We start from the raw sequence: 20,227 nt of genomic DNA on the forward strand, positions 1-20,227 counted from the left end.
GTTACACAATCAATGTTATTTCAATGCACCTTTTTACTTTAATATTCAGTAAGATATCTATTAAAGGCTTATGTTTTCCGAGTACGTTTCTTTGGTTATAGAGTATATCCTATTTTTGTATTATAATCCCTATCGTAGTTGGACATTAAGGTTGAATAACCAAAATCAAATCCCTTGAGGTTTTTCTCGTGGTAAACAATCTCTTTCACTTTCATCGCCTTCTCACACCCGTAAATCACCTTCTCAAACCCCTCGATCCTCTTCCTTAAACCTTACAATATTCCTCTTTCCTTTTCACTCTTGTTATAATTGGTTATTCCAGTAACTATGGCAACGGCTCCCCGAAGAAGCTCAGATTGCGGTCCGGTCATAGGTAAATGTGTTTTGCCTTGTTCATTTCTAGGCGGTCTTTGCCGATGAAGGTAACACCGTAAAGGCAGAAAACCAAGCCGATTGGAGTTGACTGTTGGTAGCTGAGAGAGATATTAAGAGTCGTATCCAATGTCTATCGTACATAGCAAACCGCAATTCCTGAATAGAAGATACAAGTGAACAGAGGATTTGTCATGAAAGATGTAGCGTAATACCTCATACTCAACACTGATTACTGTGAAAACATCATGGGTTACTGAATTGGAAACTTATATTATCACGTGACACCGAAACAACTGAGAGGTGACGAAGGTGATCAGATAGATGTTCACGAGAGAAAAGCTAAAGCATCTATAGAACATCATGTCCGTGAAGAATTTTCTGGTGATGTGTATAGGTCTTTTCAGCTGTGTGGAAGTGACTGGTAAGTGTTTGTTTGATAAATAAAACCGCCATTTCAGTGACCTGTATTAGATAGATAGGTAAGCCTAATGTAAAACATTTTATTGAAAAGAATGACCAACACTAGTTAAACATTCTTCTACAATGAATGTCAGCTAAAAAGAATGTACATAAAACTGTTGAGATTCGAAGCTTGGTATAATAACTATAAGCCTAACTGATTCTAAAATGCTTTAATATATTTCTTAAGTGAAAATTTCGATTATTCGTTATTATAGAGATTGAAGGCAGCCAGTGACAACCTATAAAAAGGTTTCAGTGGCCTCTTACCACTGGACCCTTTCAGTTAAGCTTTCATAATACTGTTTCCCTTTAGACACACACAACTTTCTCTTCCTTTAAGGGTAACAAATGGTCTGTATTGTTTTCACTCCTAGTAAAAATCTGTTGAAGACTTGTAAAAAGTCGTTTGTTCAAGCGTCAAGTACAAACACGGCAGACGAAAGAGGGCGCTGTTTCAATCTTCTCTTGAAAAGCTGTGCTTGGATGTCTGTGTTTTAGAAATATAGTTAAAGCAGCTAATTATGGGCTTGAAGATCAAATGCAATGTTCAGTGTTGTATAATTGTACTTAGTTTTTGATGTCATGCGGTTAGTAGTGGCAAGTGTGTTGCGGATAACAGAACTAGATGTAATGACATAGATAATAACTTCTATAAAACTTAAAGGTAGTTGAAACAGAATAAAGTAATAACAGTTTGGCCTTCGACTTGAGTCATGACGGGCCTGTATATATATCATCAAACTACCAAAACAATAAGTATGAAACAAACGTACTGTAGTAAATAATGAATACACTGAAATTTTATTACATGTAATAAATAAACACATTTGGAACACATTTAAACATTATAATTCATAATGTATAAAGATATCTGGAACACTTGTAATGTATCATATAATATCTAAATACTTTAAGAAAGTGAATATCTATACGTATAATACCTAAACACATTTATAACATACTCTACGACATGTAATACCTAAATATATTTGGAACCGAAAATTTATTAGTATTATTTCCAGAAGAGATTAATATTTTCGCAAAAAAATTTTTTTTTATTATTATTTCAATAAACTTCTGTTTATATACAAAAAACTCGATTAAAACCACTACTATGACATTTTCAAAAGCTAAAACAAAGAACTAAGTAAAATATCAGGGAACAAATGTATAGGAAAGTTTGGCTTATTTCTATATATTCAAACTTGAAAATTATACTTCTGTACGATATTATCAGATTTTTTTGTCGTGCAACCTTTAGCTGCATAACGTGATATTCACCCAATAAGAGACAGTCAGTATGCACAACATTTACTAGTAAAACATTAAGTAAGCGTTAAAAAGACAAAGACAAATAGTTAGAAGTAGCATAAAAACAACGACACCTGGTTTAAAAAAAGAAGAAAAATTATGTTTGAGTTGTGAAAAAAATGTTTATTCTGAAGTGTCTTAACATTAAAGTAAATGTAAGGCAGTAAAAGCGTTTGAGTGACGATCGACCATGTCAAGCGACAGTAAGCACGTATTTATTCTGTTTGTTGCTGGGAATGAATAAGAATCCAAGATTAAATGTGCGTCCACAACTACATTCTTCAGAAGATGATTTCTTTTAAGCAAGCCAGTAGATAAAGCCCAGCTCATCCTTTCAACAACCACAAGTTTCACCACAAGTCATGAAGGAATTTACATGTGATAGATGGAACGTCAGTGTTCTCACAGAGACTAACACCTACCAAGCATCGTAAGCAATTCAGTGGACAAGTAATGGGCTTTACTGAAACTAAACTATAAACCATGGTTTCTAAGAACTTCCTGATATAAAGTGAGCTCAGTTATTCTTTATTTTATGATTGTCATATAGTATATGTGATGTGTGAATTTCGCACAAAGCTTCACGAGAACTATCTCCACTAGCCGTCCCTTAATTTAGTAGTGTAAGACTAGAGGAAAGGCAGCCACTCATCACCACCCACTGTCAACTCTTGGGCTACTCTGTGATTGACCGTAACATTATAACGCAACCACGGCTGAAAGGGCGAGCATGTTTGGTGTGACGGGAATTCAAACCCGCGACCCTCGGATTACCACCTGGCCATGCCGGACCGTTAAAATGTGACTTGTATTACTATTGGTTGAGCGTGAAGCAAAATTTGAAAATTCGTTGAATAATTTTCGAAAAACTTTCGACGCACAGGTAAAAATTACCTTTATTTCAAGAAAGATATTAAAGAAAAATGTTCCTGTCTTTTATTGTTTTGTAGATACGGATTTATATTAAAGGCAGTTAAAAACCAACCATTAGGTGGATTTCCTGCTACAATAGCACCTCGTATAAACTGAAACATTTGACAGAATAAAACACATTTAGAGTTTCTCTCAGATGTCCTAATGTTTTAATTTCTTCCGTTATTCCAGATAAAACTTTATATAATTTACCACTAATGAGTTTTACTGAAAAGTATTTAATTTTTTGCATCGGTATTTGGATAAAACACGTTAAAAGATGAAAATAAAATTCAAGAGCTTACCTGTAAAACCTATTTCCTTGTCTTTGTTCAAAATATTTCGTTCCTCCTTCCTACGAACCTATTTTTATTCTATTTATAGTAGTATTAAAATCTTATTTTATACGTATATGTTTCTTTATATAATAAAGTTAATTCAATAAATTAATTTTTACGTTTATTAGTTTTGGCGCAAAAGAATAATAACTTTCTGAAACCTAAAGTTAAATTTGTCCTATATGATTTAGTACTTCGTTCCACTGTATTACAGGAATTAAATTTTACTGACTTCTATAAAATTCAGAGTAATGTGATAGTGGTTTTACATTCATTAAATTTGCGTTAACGTAGCCCCCCCCTCAGAGGCTCAGCGGTCTGCGGACTTACAACGCTAAAAACCGGGTTTCGATACCCGTGGTGGACAGAGAACAGGTAGTCCATTGTGCAGCTTTGTGCTTAGTTCAAACAAAAAACAGCGTTGACGTATAGTGTATGTAAATGCATTATAACTTAAAATTTCTGCATGTTGAGTGTATAGAAGACAAAATAGTTTCACAAAAATTAGCACTTTTTAATATTTGCTTTTGTTTATAATATAATTTCTATATTGTTTCATCATATACCATTCCAATGTTTTTTACTAATAACCAGATATCTTTTACTTTAATATATGTAAGTTCTTTTTTGCCACTGTTGCATTAATTAATTGAAACCTTTAGTTTTTGAAACTGTCAAAAGGATATAACACCACGATGTCAAAGCACTTCTCTTATCGATAACTTAACGTAATACAACGTATCTGTTTTTACGTACGTATAGTTTCTGTAATGTGGGTCATACCTTGTATTAAAATTTCATTTTTGTAAATTTATAAAGTTATTATAAAACTGCACACATTTCTTTACTCACAAAACTTGTTAATTCATCTTTCATACATATATATATATGTGTGTGTGTGCATAGTTAATGCTGACAATGTTGATTTTTTTATCTTTCTAACACTAATATATGTTTGTACGAAATACAGTTGATTCTCTTTACAACCTTTATTACTAATTACGATACAACATGACATAATAACGTGCTTTAAATCGATTTATATTGTCCTCAATGTAAAGGTTTCATTTCCAATATTTAATGTTTCCGAATGACTAAGAATGGGGTGCATTGTGAATCCTAGAGTCCATAATTTGCAACCCGTTTCGTTGAAGAAATAGCAGTCTGCAAACTGGAGGCATGGGTGCGTTATAAGTAGTGACAGTCAAATCTTACTACTCGAAAAGTGCAACCCATCAGCTAAATGGTAGCAGGTGCTGTTGAGTAGCTGTCTTTACTGTAGTCTGTTATTTCAAACAAGGAATAGTCAGTACAGATAGATTTTGCTTAAATATCTTGAACAAAACTCATACTAAATTAACAATGTAGTATCATTTGTGTTCCTTTTATGTTATTTTGACAATTTGTAAATAACATTATTAATTCAATTCCATTTCAAAGACGATTTATTAGCATATTACGAATATAAAGAGTAGGTGTTACGTAAAATCCTTCTAATATAACAGTAAATCATCCGTATGTATTAACATTGGACTTTATTCATATTAGATGTTATTTCAGTTTTGTTACTTCAACAGCAAAATAGAGAAAAAGGTGATAAATAGACACATCTTTATTAAACGTTTAAAATATTAAAAATGGGTGTAAAGATATAGTTTCTTATTAACCTTTAAGTAGTTTATTACTTATCCTGATGTAGTTTCTTATTTACCTTTATGTAGTTTCTTACCAACTCTTATGTAAGTTCTTACTTACCTTCATGTAATGTATTATTACATTACCTTCTTACTTACTTACTTACTTACCTTCATGTAATGTATTATTACATAACCTTCTTACTTACTTACTTACTTACCTTCATGTAATGTATTATTTATTCTCTAATTAAATACTTTCGATTTTCGCACAAAAAAATTAAAATAATGTTTATAGTACTTACATCGTTTTTCTTCTATAAATGAAATAATAATTATAAGCCAATAATCAGCTTAGTTTATATCAAATTAACTCAAGCAGTATAGTTATTGTACTGTATCAATACCTGGTATTACATTAGATCACACTGAAGCCGTTTGATCACATATGTTTTTAATCCCAGATATAATTGTACTTGATTAGTGGATCTCTATGCATCCAAGTTTTTTCTACATCCACATTTTTGATCTATCTCTTAGCAGTAGAGATACCATTTCTACTTCTATTAAAACAACTTCGACAAAAGTTAGATTAATTTTTCTCATATACTATTGGTATACATATTTATATTGCTTACTGTCTCTTTGTTTTTGTTCAAATACAAAAATGCACACAAAGCTATCTGTGTATCATGCTAAATTATTCTGAAAACCCAGTATGTATTTTTCAGGATTTATTTTTTGTACAAAAGAAATTTTATATGTGGATATTTTTGGAAACTTGCAAGCTAGAAGGAAAGTCTAAAGGAAAGCGAACTTGATTAGCTGTAATGTAGATTCGTTACTGAACAATTTAGGTTAGCCACCACATAGGTTTGGATCCAATTTTCGCAGACACCCACTTTTCAGTAAGATAAATTATTCTCTTTGATATTGTAGTTTTCATCTTAGTTTTCCTTATTTTTCCGTTACAGGCATTGTTTCCATGAGTCTCGATTGCTATCTCTGAATACATTCTCTGGTTCGAACCCATTGTAATGACGTATATTAGGAATAAAGAGGAAATTCGCAAACATTGCAAAAGTAACGTCAATGGATAATTCCAATCCTAAGTAAAGGGCACAGTAAGGTGCTATGTTATTACTATTAAAACACCAACCTCAGCTAACATTTAATATCATACGGATTACATCTTCTTCGTGAACTGAGATTCGGTAGAATTTCGGTGTCTGTGTTTATTAACACAATGTATTCCACCCAAAATAAATTTTAATGCAAATATTCGAGTTTATCGTTGGTCGTATATTTTGTAACAAGATTCGATCGTGATTTGAAATTTTGTTGAAAGGAAAAACGTAGTAGATTCTTATAATGAACTTCAAGTTGAGTTCATTCCTCTTAATCACTGGTAATCGTGTGTTATAACATTCCCCGCAATTGTTGTCAAGGTTAAGTTTAAACGGATCGCGGAAGACGTAAAATGTGATGGGATCTGGGTTCTGACGGCTTTCTATACTTAACCATAACATTAAAACAGTATTGAAAACTCGAGTCCAACAACTTCTGCGTCTGCGTTATGTGGATATAACTCAAGGTATATATATCATCATTTTCAGAGATTTATGTTCGCACCACTTGGCATCATTCACGTAAACTTTGATGGAAAGCTGGTTCAAATTGTAGGAACAAGAAAGTGATTTAAAAAAGAAGAAGAACGAGTAAAAAGGCGTAGTAGATATATATTGATTTTTTTATCAAATCTAAGCCTTGCAGAAACTCATTCTACCTTTGATAAAACGTTAGCTGAAACACGAGGAATAATGTTACTGCGCCATGTTTCTAACATTTATGATCACGCGTAATTATCAAAGGATTATTTATAATACTAATTGGGCTTTGTAATTCATAATTCATTTATAACGAACAACAGCTTATCTATAAATTAATTAAACTATATTTTTAACACAGGCTGTACAGCAGTTCTTAAAAGGTATTATAGTTTGAAAGTACTTTAACATATACCTTGTCTCAAAATATTGTATTGTTACACTTTGAACTTTTGTTGAATAAAATAGGAACTACATCAAGATTTTTTGTAGTATTTGCTGTTATCGAATGTTTAGAGGTGTTAGTTTTGTAGGCTTAAAGCTTATGACGACATGTCTTCAGAATACTAGTAAAAGCAAACTTTTATTATCGTTATGATTATTTACGTCAATGAAAATGTTTGATACCCATGTGCTGGAAAGACTAAGTTTCTCTAATCTCTAAGGAATTATGATAAGATAACTGCCTTGTACACAATGTATAGATCTAAATTTAAACTTTGCCACTGTATGATCTGACGATTACGGTTGAGTCACCGAGAGGCACCATTAAAATGAGAGATAAAGCTAAAGGGAATTGATTTGAAAACAATTGACTATTTGAGTCGTTCATTTCTTCGTTTTAAAACATTTTAAAATATATTACACTCAGGTAATGTTGTGTATATATACAGGGTGTCACCAGTAGTATCCAAACTGTCAAAGCTCAACGAACACAAGGGTGTGTAACCAAAGTCATCCACGTGCCATGGACAATAGTATGCAATATAATCAAGGTAAATAAGTTGTTTTCACGATGTGTTCATTCAACAGTCTGTTCATTGTTTATAGCGCAAAGTTACATGTAAGTCCATAAACTTAAGGAGCTTAACCAACGCAAACTTCAAGCAACTGGGAAATGAAATGGTTATTGTCACTCTTCCATATAAGAACATAGTAGCTGTATGGAGGTCTTCCGAATTTCTATGAGAATGGACTGTAGAAATGGATGCTAGAATTGGTTTGGTTTGTTTGGAATTTCGCGCAAAGCTACACAAAGGCTATCTGCGCTACCCGTTCATAATTTAGCAGTGTAAGAGGGAGGCATCTAGTCACCATAACCCACCGCCAATTCGTAGGCTACTCTTTTACCAACGAATAATGGGATTGATCATCACATTATAATGCCTCACGGCTAAAAGAACGAGCATGTTTGATGTGACAGGGATTCGAACCCGCGACCCTCGGATTACCAGTCGAGTGCCTTAACCATCTGGTCATGCCGAGCCAAGATGCTAGGAAACTTAAGTCTTCGAACAGCAGGTGGATAGTCAAAGAAATGAAAGGAAAAGTGATGTGTTTTCGACAGCAATATGATGATGCCTTTTCAGTGGAAATTAAGATGCAGGATTATTGTCATGAAATATGGACATTACTACTGAAACAACGTGATAAAGATCTCAAATCGTTTTAATATATATGCTCAAATTGAAGGTAAAATATAAACAGTTACTACTTGTTTATATTATTAAAGTATGTAACTGAACACTAGCTAAACGTAGGAGATAGTTTAAGATATATTTACAGGCCTGATAAGAAATTAGAACTTTCTAGGATTTAAATTTTTTAAAGTTTTTTTTTTACATATTGAGTAACGTAGCTCATACATTTCGGCAATTTAAACAGTAGAGGTGACATCTAAGTTCATTGTAATGATGTTCAATTGGACCGAAGTACAATAGTTTTGTCTACCTATTACAATTTCAAATAGCCTAAAACTGAGTTCAATTGTAATTTACATTTAGAAATATAAAACAGTGTCAATATGTATCCAGTTTATGATATTTGCCAACAATATTGATACACGCTATCTTTTTTAATATACAAAAAATAATACAACTGACAATAACTGCTATTACAAACAATGGCAAGTGTTCTTTTTGGTTTGAAACGTCATTGGTGTCCTATAAGGGTTCACGATGAGAGAATTGTTTTTGAGTTGATACGGTTACAATTTCAAACTAAGATATTATAAATGCATTAACAACAACACAATAAATATAAAACATTATTAAAAAATTATACAACTTCAGTAATCATGAAATAGTAATCTTACTATCATTAAATATTACACAAATCATACTCTTGTAATGATAAACTATAATTTCTCAATCTTCTGTTTTTTTTCCTTTCATTTGGTTTAAAAATATCAACGGGTTACGAACAGTAAGTGTTCAATACTTTGTCGTTTGATTATAGTAGAATAACACCAGCACCACTATCGCTGGCATCAACACCTAATACAAAACGTGTCATCAATGTAGGATAAGTGAGTGCACAATAAAAATTTAAAATTTTCAAAAGCAGATTCACATGTTTCAGACAACTTTTGATTATCCTTCAGTACGTTTGTTAATGGTACAGGGATGTCAGCAAAATTTTTACAAAGCCTCATGTATGTTACGTATTATAATTTTTCTCAGGCAAACTTTTAATTTATTAAATTGCGTGTTACAATTTGAAATATCCTAAAACTGAAATAAATGGTAATTTAGATTTAGAAGTTAATTTAAATGTTGATATGTATCAACGTTGTGATATTTGCCAACAAGATTGATACACACATTTTTCTTTCTTAACAAAAGTATATTTTAATATACAATCAACAATATAATTTATAATAATAGTTATTACAACTAATTATTACAAATAATGATTTATATACAAAACTTTGTAAAACTTTTATAACAATAGAGAGTCCTCTGTAAGGTGTGGAACCGAATATTTTATCGATGGTTCACAATGAGCGAATTTTGGGCTGTTATTGATATAGTTCGTTTAACAGTTAGCTAACTACCTCTCTATTCTTGTACGGTCTCTCGTAATATAAAAACTGACTTTTCTTCAACGACGATATTTAATGTCCTTGTAGAAATACTGATATCTGAAGTTTTAAATGTTTTTTTAATGTTCAAAACCTATCAACTTTCCTGGTTAAATAGCTGTAGTTTTCTGATTAATGAGTTATAGCATCCGTAGTATATGGTATACTAAATATACCAATCCAACAATATAAAACTGTCTCTTGGCGCATCGATTTATAAACTTTAGGCGAGGTTCTCGAGAGTTCAACTGACAACAATATTTTACTTCATTGATTCTTACACTCGACAATCTTCTACAAATTTAGAGAATAGGCGAAAATTTCGTAACGCATTTTTAACACTATAAGCTACATGAATTTCTAACCATACATACAAAATTAAAACAAACATTGATATTAAAATAAATGCATAATAGTAAATCCATTACACCTTACCTCGTTAGATATTATAAAAGCATATATATTGCTAATAATACATTAAATATAATATGTTTTCAAAGTTTCTTTGTTTTGTCATACATAAAGCTACACAAAGGGCTATCTCTGCTATGCCCACAACATGTATCGAAACACAGTTTCTAGCAGTATAAGCCCTCAGACATACCACTGTGTCATTGGGGAGGTACTTTTCAAAGAATTATAAAACTTCAAAGGTCATGGCAGTAGATAAAACGATCAATACAAATAACTTTTTATCATAAAATTACATAGAACATGAAAATGCACCAGCACAGATGTTATATTCTTGGGTTAACACAATCAATAATCACACGGCTAAAGTGTTTCAAAAGAGCAATGGGAATTTTCTGGTCAGGTTTTTCAAACCATTTGGCATATATGGCAAGATTTACAAAACTGGGAAAAATCTTGCCTAATTTGTGACCAAACGAAATATCGTATAATTTTCTCACTTGCATGATGGAGTTCATGAACTATAGGGAGCTCATGAACAACTTTCAGTATTTGAGTCACTAGTATTTTACATACCCATAGTACATTGTTGATTCTTACACTCGAGAATCTTCTACAAATTCAGGAAATACATGGGAATTTCGCAAAACACGTTTAATAGTATATGTTACATGCATTTTAAGAAATATATTTAACTAAAACAAATATCGATATTAAAATAAATATACAATAATAAATCCGTGACACTATAATAACCAGCTTTCCCAAAAATCTCATTCACAATTCAGCCAATTTTGACTTGATGTTTCATTCGTCTCTAATATTTTCTTCTGTATCAGAAAAACGCTCAACGGCAAAAATATTTTCAAATGCATCTTTGATGTGATAGAGCTTCAATATATTGATATGACATAATGAATATTCTTTCGAGGATCGGGTGTTTTTACAACATGGTCCATATCATTAACTTTCTGAGTTACTAAGGTACTTAGCTTTGAATGGATGCCCTACAGTGTATCAGTACTAAGACCATGTCATCAGGATGAAACCTACGCTCTTGGTATCACATCATATTTTTTTGAGCCAATTCACTGAACCGTAACTTGCAAATATAATCTAATAAGTGCGTTTCTTTTGGGTCAGCTTCAGAGGACTTTGCGCCGAATGGTCAAATTCGAACGGATTAAACGTAACGAGTCCTGAACCGGCTCAAGAACAGCAAATATTAATAAATTAACTCCTTCATCCCAATTGTTTGGGTTAGCGAGACAGTAAGTCTGAATCACATGTTTCAATGTAGAATGGAATTTCTTTATTTAGCACTGAGCTGATAAACAACCTGTTGAAACAACCTCAAGATTATGTTTGATCCCTGATTAGACTGAATTTCTCTGAGCAAACCAACAAAATTAAAAAATTAATCAAAACCTTTCAAATTGTTTGGGCTGAAATGTTTCTCAAAGAAATGGGTTCAGGGAATCAAGTGGATTTCAACATGATTGTCAACAAATACTGGCTTTCTGACTGAGTTTTTTTAGTAAAAGATCTAAAGATCATCACAACTTAAAATCAAACAAGTGAAGGATTTTTTGAAAGGTGGAATGGATTTAAAAGGAGCAACAAGAATTTCCTGGTCAGGTTTGCCAACTAACTGAAAGGTATTACAAGTTTTACAAAACTGAGAAATAACATGCCGAATTTTTGACTAAAACGTTTGTCTCATAATTTTGCACATGTCTTGCTGACACTTAAATGACTTCCCATGGGGAAGTCATGGGCAACTCTCAATTACTTTGCAGTTATATGCTTTGGGAACAATGATTTAAAAGCTACAGCCCAGTTCTCAGAAGCTGACACATTTGGTGGTTTCCATTTCTTCATAAGCACATCATTTTTGAAAAAATAACCATTTGGAACTTTCTCCATTTGATATTTGAAAATACATATTTAAATAGTGAAAATATCAACGGGTCCTTTTCTTGCTCAGTGATCAGTTTACTTTCACGAAATGAAACTTCACCAGCTGAACCAAATCTGTAATGTTCATCATTGTCACTAACATAAGAATGGTCAGTAGAACAATCACCTACAAGATCCCTGTTAGATCCTGAAAATATCTGAGACAAATCTGTAATATTGTTTTCTTAATACTTGTTTATCATTTTTTGGTTTAATTAATGTCCTAGCCTGAGTTCAAGTCACGGCACATGAAAAAACAACATCCAGAGTTTCCTCAATGACAACATCACCTTTAAAAAAAATAATGATTGGCTCGTTAATCATTTTGGGTTCGGCAACAACCACTTCTCCAGCCAAATCATTTTCCAACAATAATTATACACCATTAATTGCAGAGTAGTTCTTGCTCCAACCGCAAATGGTCCCGAAACTAGGTCTGATGCTAAATATATGTTATGAAGAGAAACATTAAAAGACCACCCTCAATACCCTGAGCAATAACAGACTTACCAAAGACAGAACTCGCATTTAAAGGCATTATATCTTCTAACCACAATGATGTGGTCACCCAGTATCACGTAGGATACGTATGAATATGAGATTAGCAGTGTCATTTATTAAAGACACAAAAGTGTCTAAATTCCTCCATGATTATATCAGCCTTTATATCAGTGGTCAAATCAACATCGATTGACCTGTAAAATTACGTTCATATATCTTAACAAAGTGCACTAGTTGTTGCCTCATTTTATTTTTCAAAAGCCAACTGTCTGAAATAATATAACCAATTTATTTACAAAAATAACACACAAGTCTAAATATCAAAAGATTTCAAACCAGAAGAACTGGAATTTTTAGAAACATTCTCACCTTTATTGGTTTGGATAAGTACAAGTTTTTGAGGAATTTCTTTTTATGAAAAAGTAATTTTACGTGACCACGAAAAAGAGCAGCTGCTTCTTGCAATGTTTAAACTTTCAATGTCCAATTAAGTTTTGATGTCGTCACTTCCAGAATGTTTAAATTCCTCATTTAGACATAATTATCTTAATTTGTCGAAACTGTTACCAATTTATAGAGAAATACAGCATCAATAAAGAAAACTCATTTTTATAGGTAAATTCCATATAAGGTTGGTTAACTTGCTCGTGATAATTTCAAAACATTTGGCGATAATCCTCGATTACTAACTTGTTTGCTCTGAGAATGCCTATTTTAACCTTATCATAATTCATACGGTCTTCTAGTGAGAGAGTGGTAGATTTTTTTATATTTATCGGCTAAAACACTTTACAATAATTATGAAAATTTTTCGGTGAGCCATTCCATGATTTAGGCAACCTTTCATTGTTTTCACTAAATGGTGGTATTTTTATATATCAATTAAGTTCAAAGTTATTATTCTGCCTTGGTCGACATGTTTTGAGTCCAATTTTCATTTCTTTCACCCTAATTTCAAAGCGAATTTTTGCATCTAGACGTTTATTTTATCTTCCAACTTTGATATGACCTTGTTGTTTCTCGGCTTTGATACTAGCTTGTTCTTTTTTGGCTTTGCTACGAGCTTGTTCATGCTTGATTTGTTTGAGTTTTAGTTGGATATCTAACTTATCTTTATCACTCAACCCCTATTGGTTAGTGAGGACTCTAGAATATTCCTTTAATACTTCCTCAGACAACAAATCATCATTGACTAGCAGTTCCATAATATGCTTTTTTTGTTCATTTTTTCTCATTGATTGTTTAACCTCTTTTCTGAAACTTAGGCAATTTCAAGTAATTAGCTTTTGTTATATCTTTGTAGTTGTTCAAGGGAGGGTGATTCAAAGTAATCTTGATAATCAGACATGAGCAAACATTGTTAGCACTGATAAATATAAATTGAGTTATGGTTTCAGTTTTAATTTAGATCGAATTTTATCTCTGATTCAGATCCCGGCTGAATCCCCAATTTATTAAGTTACGTATTACAATTTCAAATAACCTAGAACTGAGTGAGAATGGAGTTTAGATTTAAAAGTTAAAGAAATTTCAGTATTTAATCAGTTAATGATATTTGCCAAAATACTGATACACATAACTTTTTTTAATACAAGTATATTTTAATATGAAATAGTAATAAAATTTAAAATAGCTGTTATTTCAAACAGTGATCAAACATCTTATACAGCACCATGCTAGTTCAGCGGTATGTCCACGAATTTATAATGCTACAATCAGGTGTTCGCTTCCCCTTGGTGGGCTCAGCAAGTAGCCCGGTGTGACCTTGCTATAAGAAAACAAACACACACACACCCGCGCACGTTTTATAGAATTACAAATAATATAAAATTTCCTTTTTGTTATGAAACTTCTTTATTTTCTTATCGACGGTTCACAATGAGCAAGTTAATTTCGAGTTTTCAGCATCTAAAAGAGGAGAGCTTGCTAGTTTTACGTTCTTTGCTCTTCGCTAATCACACGTGAGGTTTTTACTGCTGAAATTATCTAATGTATTCGTAAAAATAAAATGTCTGATGTAAATCTTCTGAAGTTAAATGGTTTTTAATGTTCGAAATTTATAAACGTTCCTGTTCAAATATTTGAAGTTTCAGAATATTCATAGTTATAGCTTCCGAAATTTATAATATATCAACTGTAGCAAAATAATAATATATGGTGTATTTTTGCGAGCCACATAAGTATATTTATAGGCGTGAGGAGAGTTTAAAGAAATTTCAGCCTGCACAACAATACTAATGATACACTAGTGTTTATGTACTCACATATATTGTTGATTCTTACACTCGAGAATCTTCTACAACTTTAGTGAATAGGCGAAAAATTCTTAATAAAGATATAACAGTACATACATTTTAAAAATAAAAAATTAACTTCAACAAACATCGACATTAAAATAGGTAAATAATAATAAGTCTGTCACAGGTGTTTGGATTTTAAGCATCAAGGGCTTGTTCCATTGTTAGATTATCGTTTTGAAAGAAATTTTTTTGTTTAGAATAGAAATACGACTCTGTGGGTAACCGTGATTGGCATTAACATCTATATACACTGTCAGCACTATTTATCATTAGGAAAGAATCACAGAACCTAAGTCCTGCCAACGCAATTATAGAACTTTCAACACTTTTCACTTTAAAGGAAACCAACATCAAACAACGCTATAAGATTTTCATTGTTTACATTTTACCTTTCATCAACACTGAAACCATCCTTCAATGCTCGCACTTAACACCAACAGTATTTGAAATACTTGTCGGCAAACGTAGCTCTCTTGCATGCTACATTTGGAAATTTTCGAATTTCGATTATAGTCACAGTCTAGCTTTCGTCGCACTTTAAAATTTGATCCAATTTTGTTTCCCTCATCCAGTCACAAGCATTTGCTGGCCACAGTTTAATATAGTAGTGTATATATCCCTTCTCACTTACTACTTGAGATTGATATGATAGGTATCTTCGATAACATTGAACATTTCATAATGAAGCTTCTGACAGACACTGCTGAATATCCCGCTCTTTTCAAATATCATTCCATTTACCTACTGTTCTACATACTCAACATAATGTCACTACACTTCTGGATCTCATGTGCTGGCGCAATCATTAAATTCATATGACCAACATATTTTGCATATCCGTGTTTTACAAATGTCTCTGCAGAGTTGAGTCTTATAAAGTGGCTAATTACTGTAATGTCTCATATTGCGCAGTCATTTGTATGATTCATCACTTTCCTTTATATTTTTCATATGTCACACATTTCTTTCTGGAAGAGACCGATAGCTCATTAACTTTAGAAACTGTTTAGCAACGCTTTATAATTTATATTGCATACAGAGAACAATATATTATTAAATAGCACAGCTGGCTGTTGTTCCAGATGATACATATTATGACTTTTTGCTCCAACTACAAGGCCAGACATGGCCAGGTGGATTAAGGCGTTCGACTCGTAATCCAAGGGTTGCGGGTTATAATCACCATCGCACCACACATGCTCGCCCTTTCAGCCGTGGGGGTGTTATAATGTCACGGTCAGGCGCACTATTCGTTGGTAAAAGAGTAGCCCAAGAGTTGGCGGTGGGTGGTGATGACTAGCTGCCTTCCTTCTAGTCTTACACTCCAAAATTTGGAACAGCTAGCGCAGATGGTCCTCGTGTAGCTTTGCGCGAAATTCAAAAAATAAACAAACATTATATATTTAAAAACGGCTGGTATGGGTAGAGAAAGCACTAGTAAAGGAGCGAAGAAGGTCGCAACGTTGTTCGCTCCTCTGCTAGCGCTATCTCTATCCATACCACCCGTTTTAAAATATATAATTTTCTCTAAAAGTGGGTTTTCTCGTTATCATGAAATAAACAAACATCTAAATGCAAAAGTGGAATTATTTATCATTTCACTCAAAACACTAAAACATCATTGTATAGATGGAGAGTGAATTCCGCTTTATATTCAACATTCACATACTTAGATTGAAAAGTATTTTCAAACAATAAAGCTTAAACTATATTTAAGAATTAGTTGAATGTACAGCACTTAGACACCATGTGCAGTAGTCTAAATAGTAATCAGTGACAATGTACTTCTTCCATGCCTTTTTATGAGGAATACGTAACTCATACTCCTTGTATTTCTTTTTATATCTTGCTTCGAGAAATGGAAAACTGATTGATCCTGTAACTCTTCCTCCGATGTATGGCAGTTCGTGGACCTTGCACGTGTCTTATCAAAGTGTTTTTAGGAGAAATAATAAAATTTTAGTTCTTTCTGCATTTCGTTTTTGGAAATGTAAGAAAAAAGGAACGTTACCATGCTAATCAGTTATGTAAATGATAATCAGTATCTCATATTTCATAAAAACGCAGAGCCGTATATCTAAGTTGCAGTCACAAAAACAATTATAATATCTGTACAATGATATTACGTAATAATGTGTCAAACAAAATTTTGATAACTATAAGCTGTACAACAACGTATTTGATTTTGGTTTTGGGCCATAAAAATCAATCATGTTACTTGTTACAGTTTAGTTGAATACCACTTTTGTCTTAATCACATATAGACAGCGTTTAATGCCTTTTATCCCATAATCCCGACACTTTGACAATGCTTGAAACCACGACTTGTATATATGTATATGAACAATTACAGGTAGTAATGTGAGTACGTGTGATTTGTGAGTAGATTCTGCCTGAAGCTTTCCAACAATGTGCCTATCATACCCATTTCCTAAACCATTAAACGAAATAGCTCACAGGAGCCTTTCGGTGGAGAACTATGCATACGTAATATTTCCTAAGGCAAAGAAGCAATATTACCCGTTAAACATCCCCCTGCAGTTGGCAGAAGAACACCAGCGACAAGGAACACCAACGTTTCTATTGCCGTGTTAATGATGGTAAGCCTAAATCTCTTTATTGGAGCACTACACTACAGAAAGTGACATGCTATTAACATTGATGTTTCAACTCCCAACGGTGTCGAGCGCAATCGTAAGAAATTTTGCGTCCGATACTAAAGGACTTCGTGGCTAGAAATTTCATATTTCAGCTTAATTTAAGAATGTCAATATTAATATTTTAAAAATTTGATAAAAGAGCAAATTTCTTACATACTTAAGATATTTATAGTGGACAATTGTTTCAATCGCTTGGTTTTAATTATAAACAACCTTCATTGACAATTCGACATCTTATAAAATTACGACCTCACTTGGAATTTAGTATTTTCAAATTATTGCTACGTTAATTAACGTACTTTAAGCGAAAAACTTTCGAATTTGGGCGAAAACTTTCAAACTGTTGTTCATATTCTACAGTGCTTTTCTATTAAAGTTATTTACATTTTACGTTTTATATATTAATTCCACTTCAAAAATGAACAAATAAAACAAAAGGCTAACTCTTCCTTTTAGTGTCTCAATTGTTTTAAAGTTTAAAAGATATCTTTGCAAGAAAATTGGTTAGATTTGTTTGGAATTTCGCGCAAAGCTACACGAGGGTTATCTTCGCTAGCCGTCCCTAATTCAGCAGTGTAAGACTAGAAGGAAGGCAGTTAATCATCACCTCCCACCACCAACTCTTGGGCTACTCTTTTACCAACGAATAGTGGGGTTGACCGTCACATTATAAAGCTCTCACGGCTGAAAGGGCGAGCATATTTGATGTGACAGTGATTCGAACCCTCGGATTATGAGTCGAGATTTTTAGCCATCTGGTAATGCTGGTGGCACATGAAAATTGCTTTTAGAAATGTGTGAGAAAAATATATTATTCCTGAGGTTAACCCTATCTTAACAAAACTCGTTTTGCGACAAAACAAATATTGTTGCTCGACGATGGACGTTACTTGACCGGCTTACATCTAATTCTTAAATTTAAAAAAAAAATGAGTTAAAGATGCCATTGTTTTGTAATGTTAATATCGATGTGACTAAATTAGATCTTCTGAATTTACTATATTTGGAGAGCGGAAGAGGCCTTTATTTCGAATTTGCACAATTTTCTAGCCTAGCCCTATGTTTAAGAAAACACCTTGTGTTTGTATAAACACTGGATGAAACAAGTATATTGATAAAGTCGTTTAATTATTAGTTTATGTTGCAGTAATCCCCAGAGAGTTGTACAACAGTTGTAAATTGATTGTGCGCTGTACTACTAGTCTTTATGAAGTGGCATTACTTGTAATAGGAAAACACTTAAGTCATCAATTTTTTGTTTCCTTGGGTTCAAATGATTTAACTTGTCTGTGAGAAGAATATTCTCCAGATGTTTCACACAATAATGATTCGATTCTGACATAGAGTGTTGTATGAAAACAATGGAACATACACTGATCTTACCAATTCGAACCTCCATGGACAACAAAAGTCACCGAAAGTGTCAAGTTTCATGTAGGACGGTAGTCCAAAGAAGACAACTTATCTGGATGACAAGACTCTAGAGACTATGTTGTCATGAATTATGAATCACCGTTTTCTCAAAAATTCACCACCATAAGTCTGTGGTCGGTCCGGCAATCCCAGAGGGAAACGTCACCGAATGCTGAGTTAGAAAATACCTCTCCGGCTGTCACTAGAAGTCTCTCTCTTTCTCTCTTTCGTTTATTGATTTCCTTTAAGTGAATTACAAAGGCAGATGGTCCCTGCAACAGCAAGGGCAACAGCGGCTACTGCGTTAAGACATTTGGCGCTCCTCTGCTGCCACTGTTTGGCTCGTCCTGTTTCGCTAGAGAATTAGCTTTTCTTGTTTGTAGCTCCTATTGTCGCTGTAACCTTGCTTAAGTGCACGTGCTTCTACTGGTTTCCATGGATACTAACTTCTTTTCTTGACCTCAGGAGAAAGAAGATCTCTAACTCCATCACGTCCTCTGTCTTCATTTGAAGGAACCTTGTCTTTCTACTAATGACATCACCTCATGGTGAAGTCGTCAGACAAAAAGATGGAGTTACCCACCTAACCGACTTATGTATCGATGTACGTCACTTAGACTGAAAGACACAGCTATATTCAGTACAAACAATCAGTCACAGACCAGACGCATTTGAAAACTTTATTAATAACTGTGTAAAAGCTGAACGTTAAATGTCACAATCTTACAATATTGAAATGCTAGACACTCCTATATCATTGCCTTAGAGGTAAACAAAATATTTAAAATTTTACAATAACTCCTTTTTTTCACAAATAAACCAAAAATGATGTATTTTGCTCCACCACTAATTTAATGACATTCTTTAATTTTACCAACAGTTAATAATTAAAACATAAAACTACCCGAGTCCAACATTAAATTAACTTGAGCTAATTTAGTTACACAGAAAGTCATGGTGATTAGTAATGTTTAAAAAGTGTTCCGTGCGAATGAAGCTGATTTAATATGAAATAATATCTAAGATATTACCGTTTGCAAATGAGTAACTTTTGTGAATTTTGATAACTACTTCTTCCGACTCGTCTGAACAACAAATTTTAAAAATTCTTTCTTCACACTATAGAACTAATCACCGGGTAACAAAATTGTCTTTTATGCCTTTTGGTTCTTAGGTCTTTCTTTTGTTCTTTCACGATTTATATATTTGCATCAAATTTAATTATATATACATATTAAAGCAAATTAAGCCTTTCCTTTGCG

General features: G+C 32.9%; 1 protein-coding gene across 1 annotated transcript in view; it reads left to right on the plus strand.

Moving 5' to 3' along the window:
* Window positions 1-662: 662 nt before the first annotated feature.
* Window positions 663-20,227, plus strand: part of LOC143225216 (roundabout homolog 1-like) — a 200,333-nt gene continuing 180,768 nt past the window's right edge. The window contains exon 1 of the mRNA XM_076454234.1: window positions 663-796. Within this exon, the coding sequence (XP_076310349.1) occupies window positions 736-796 (61 nt within the window). The 5' untranslated portion in view covers window positions 663-735. The remainder of the gene's footprint in view (window positions 797-20,227) is intronic.

The sequence above is a fragment of the Tachypleus tridentatus genome, chromosome 9, assembly GCF_004210375.1.
Source record: "Tachypleus tridentatus isolate NWPU-2018 chromosome 9, ASM421037v1, whole genome shotgun sequence".
NCBI lineage: Eukaryota > Metazoa > Arthropoda > Merostomata > Xiphosura > Limulidae > Tachypleus > Tachypleus tridentatus.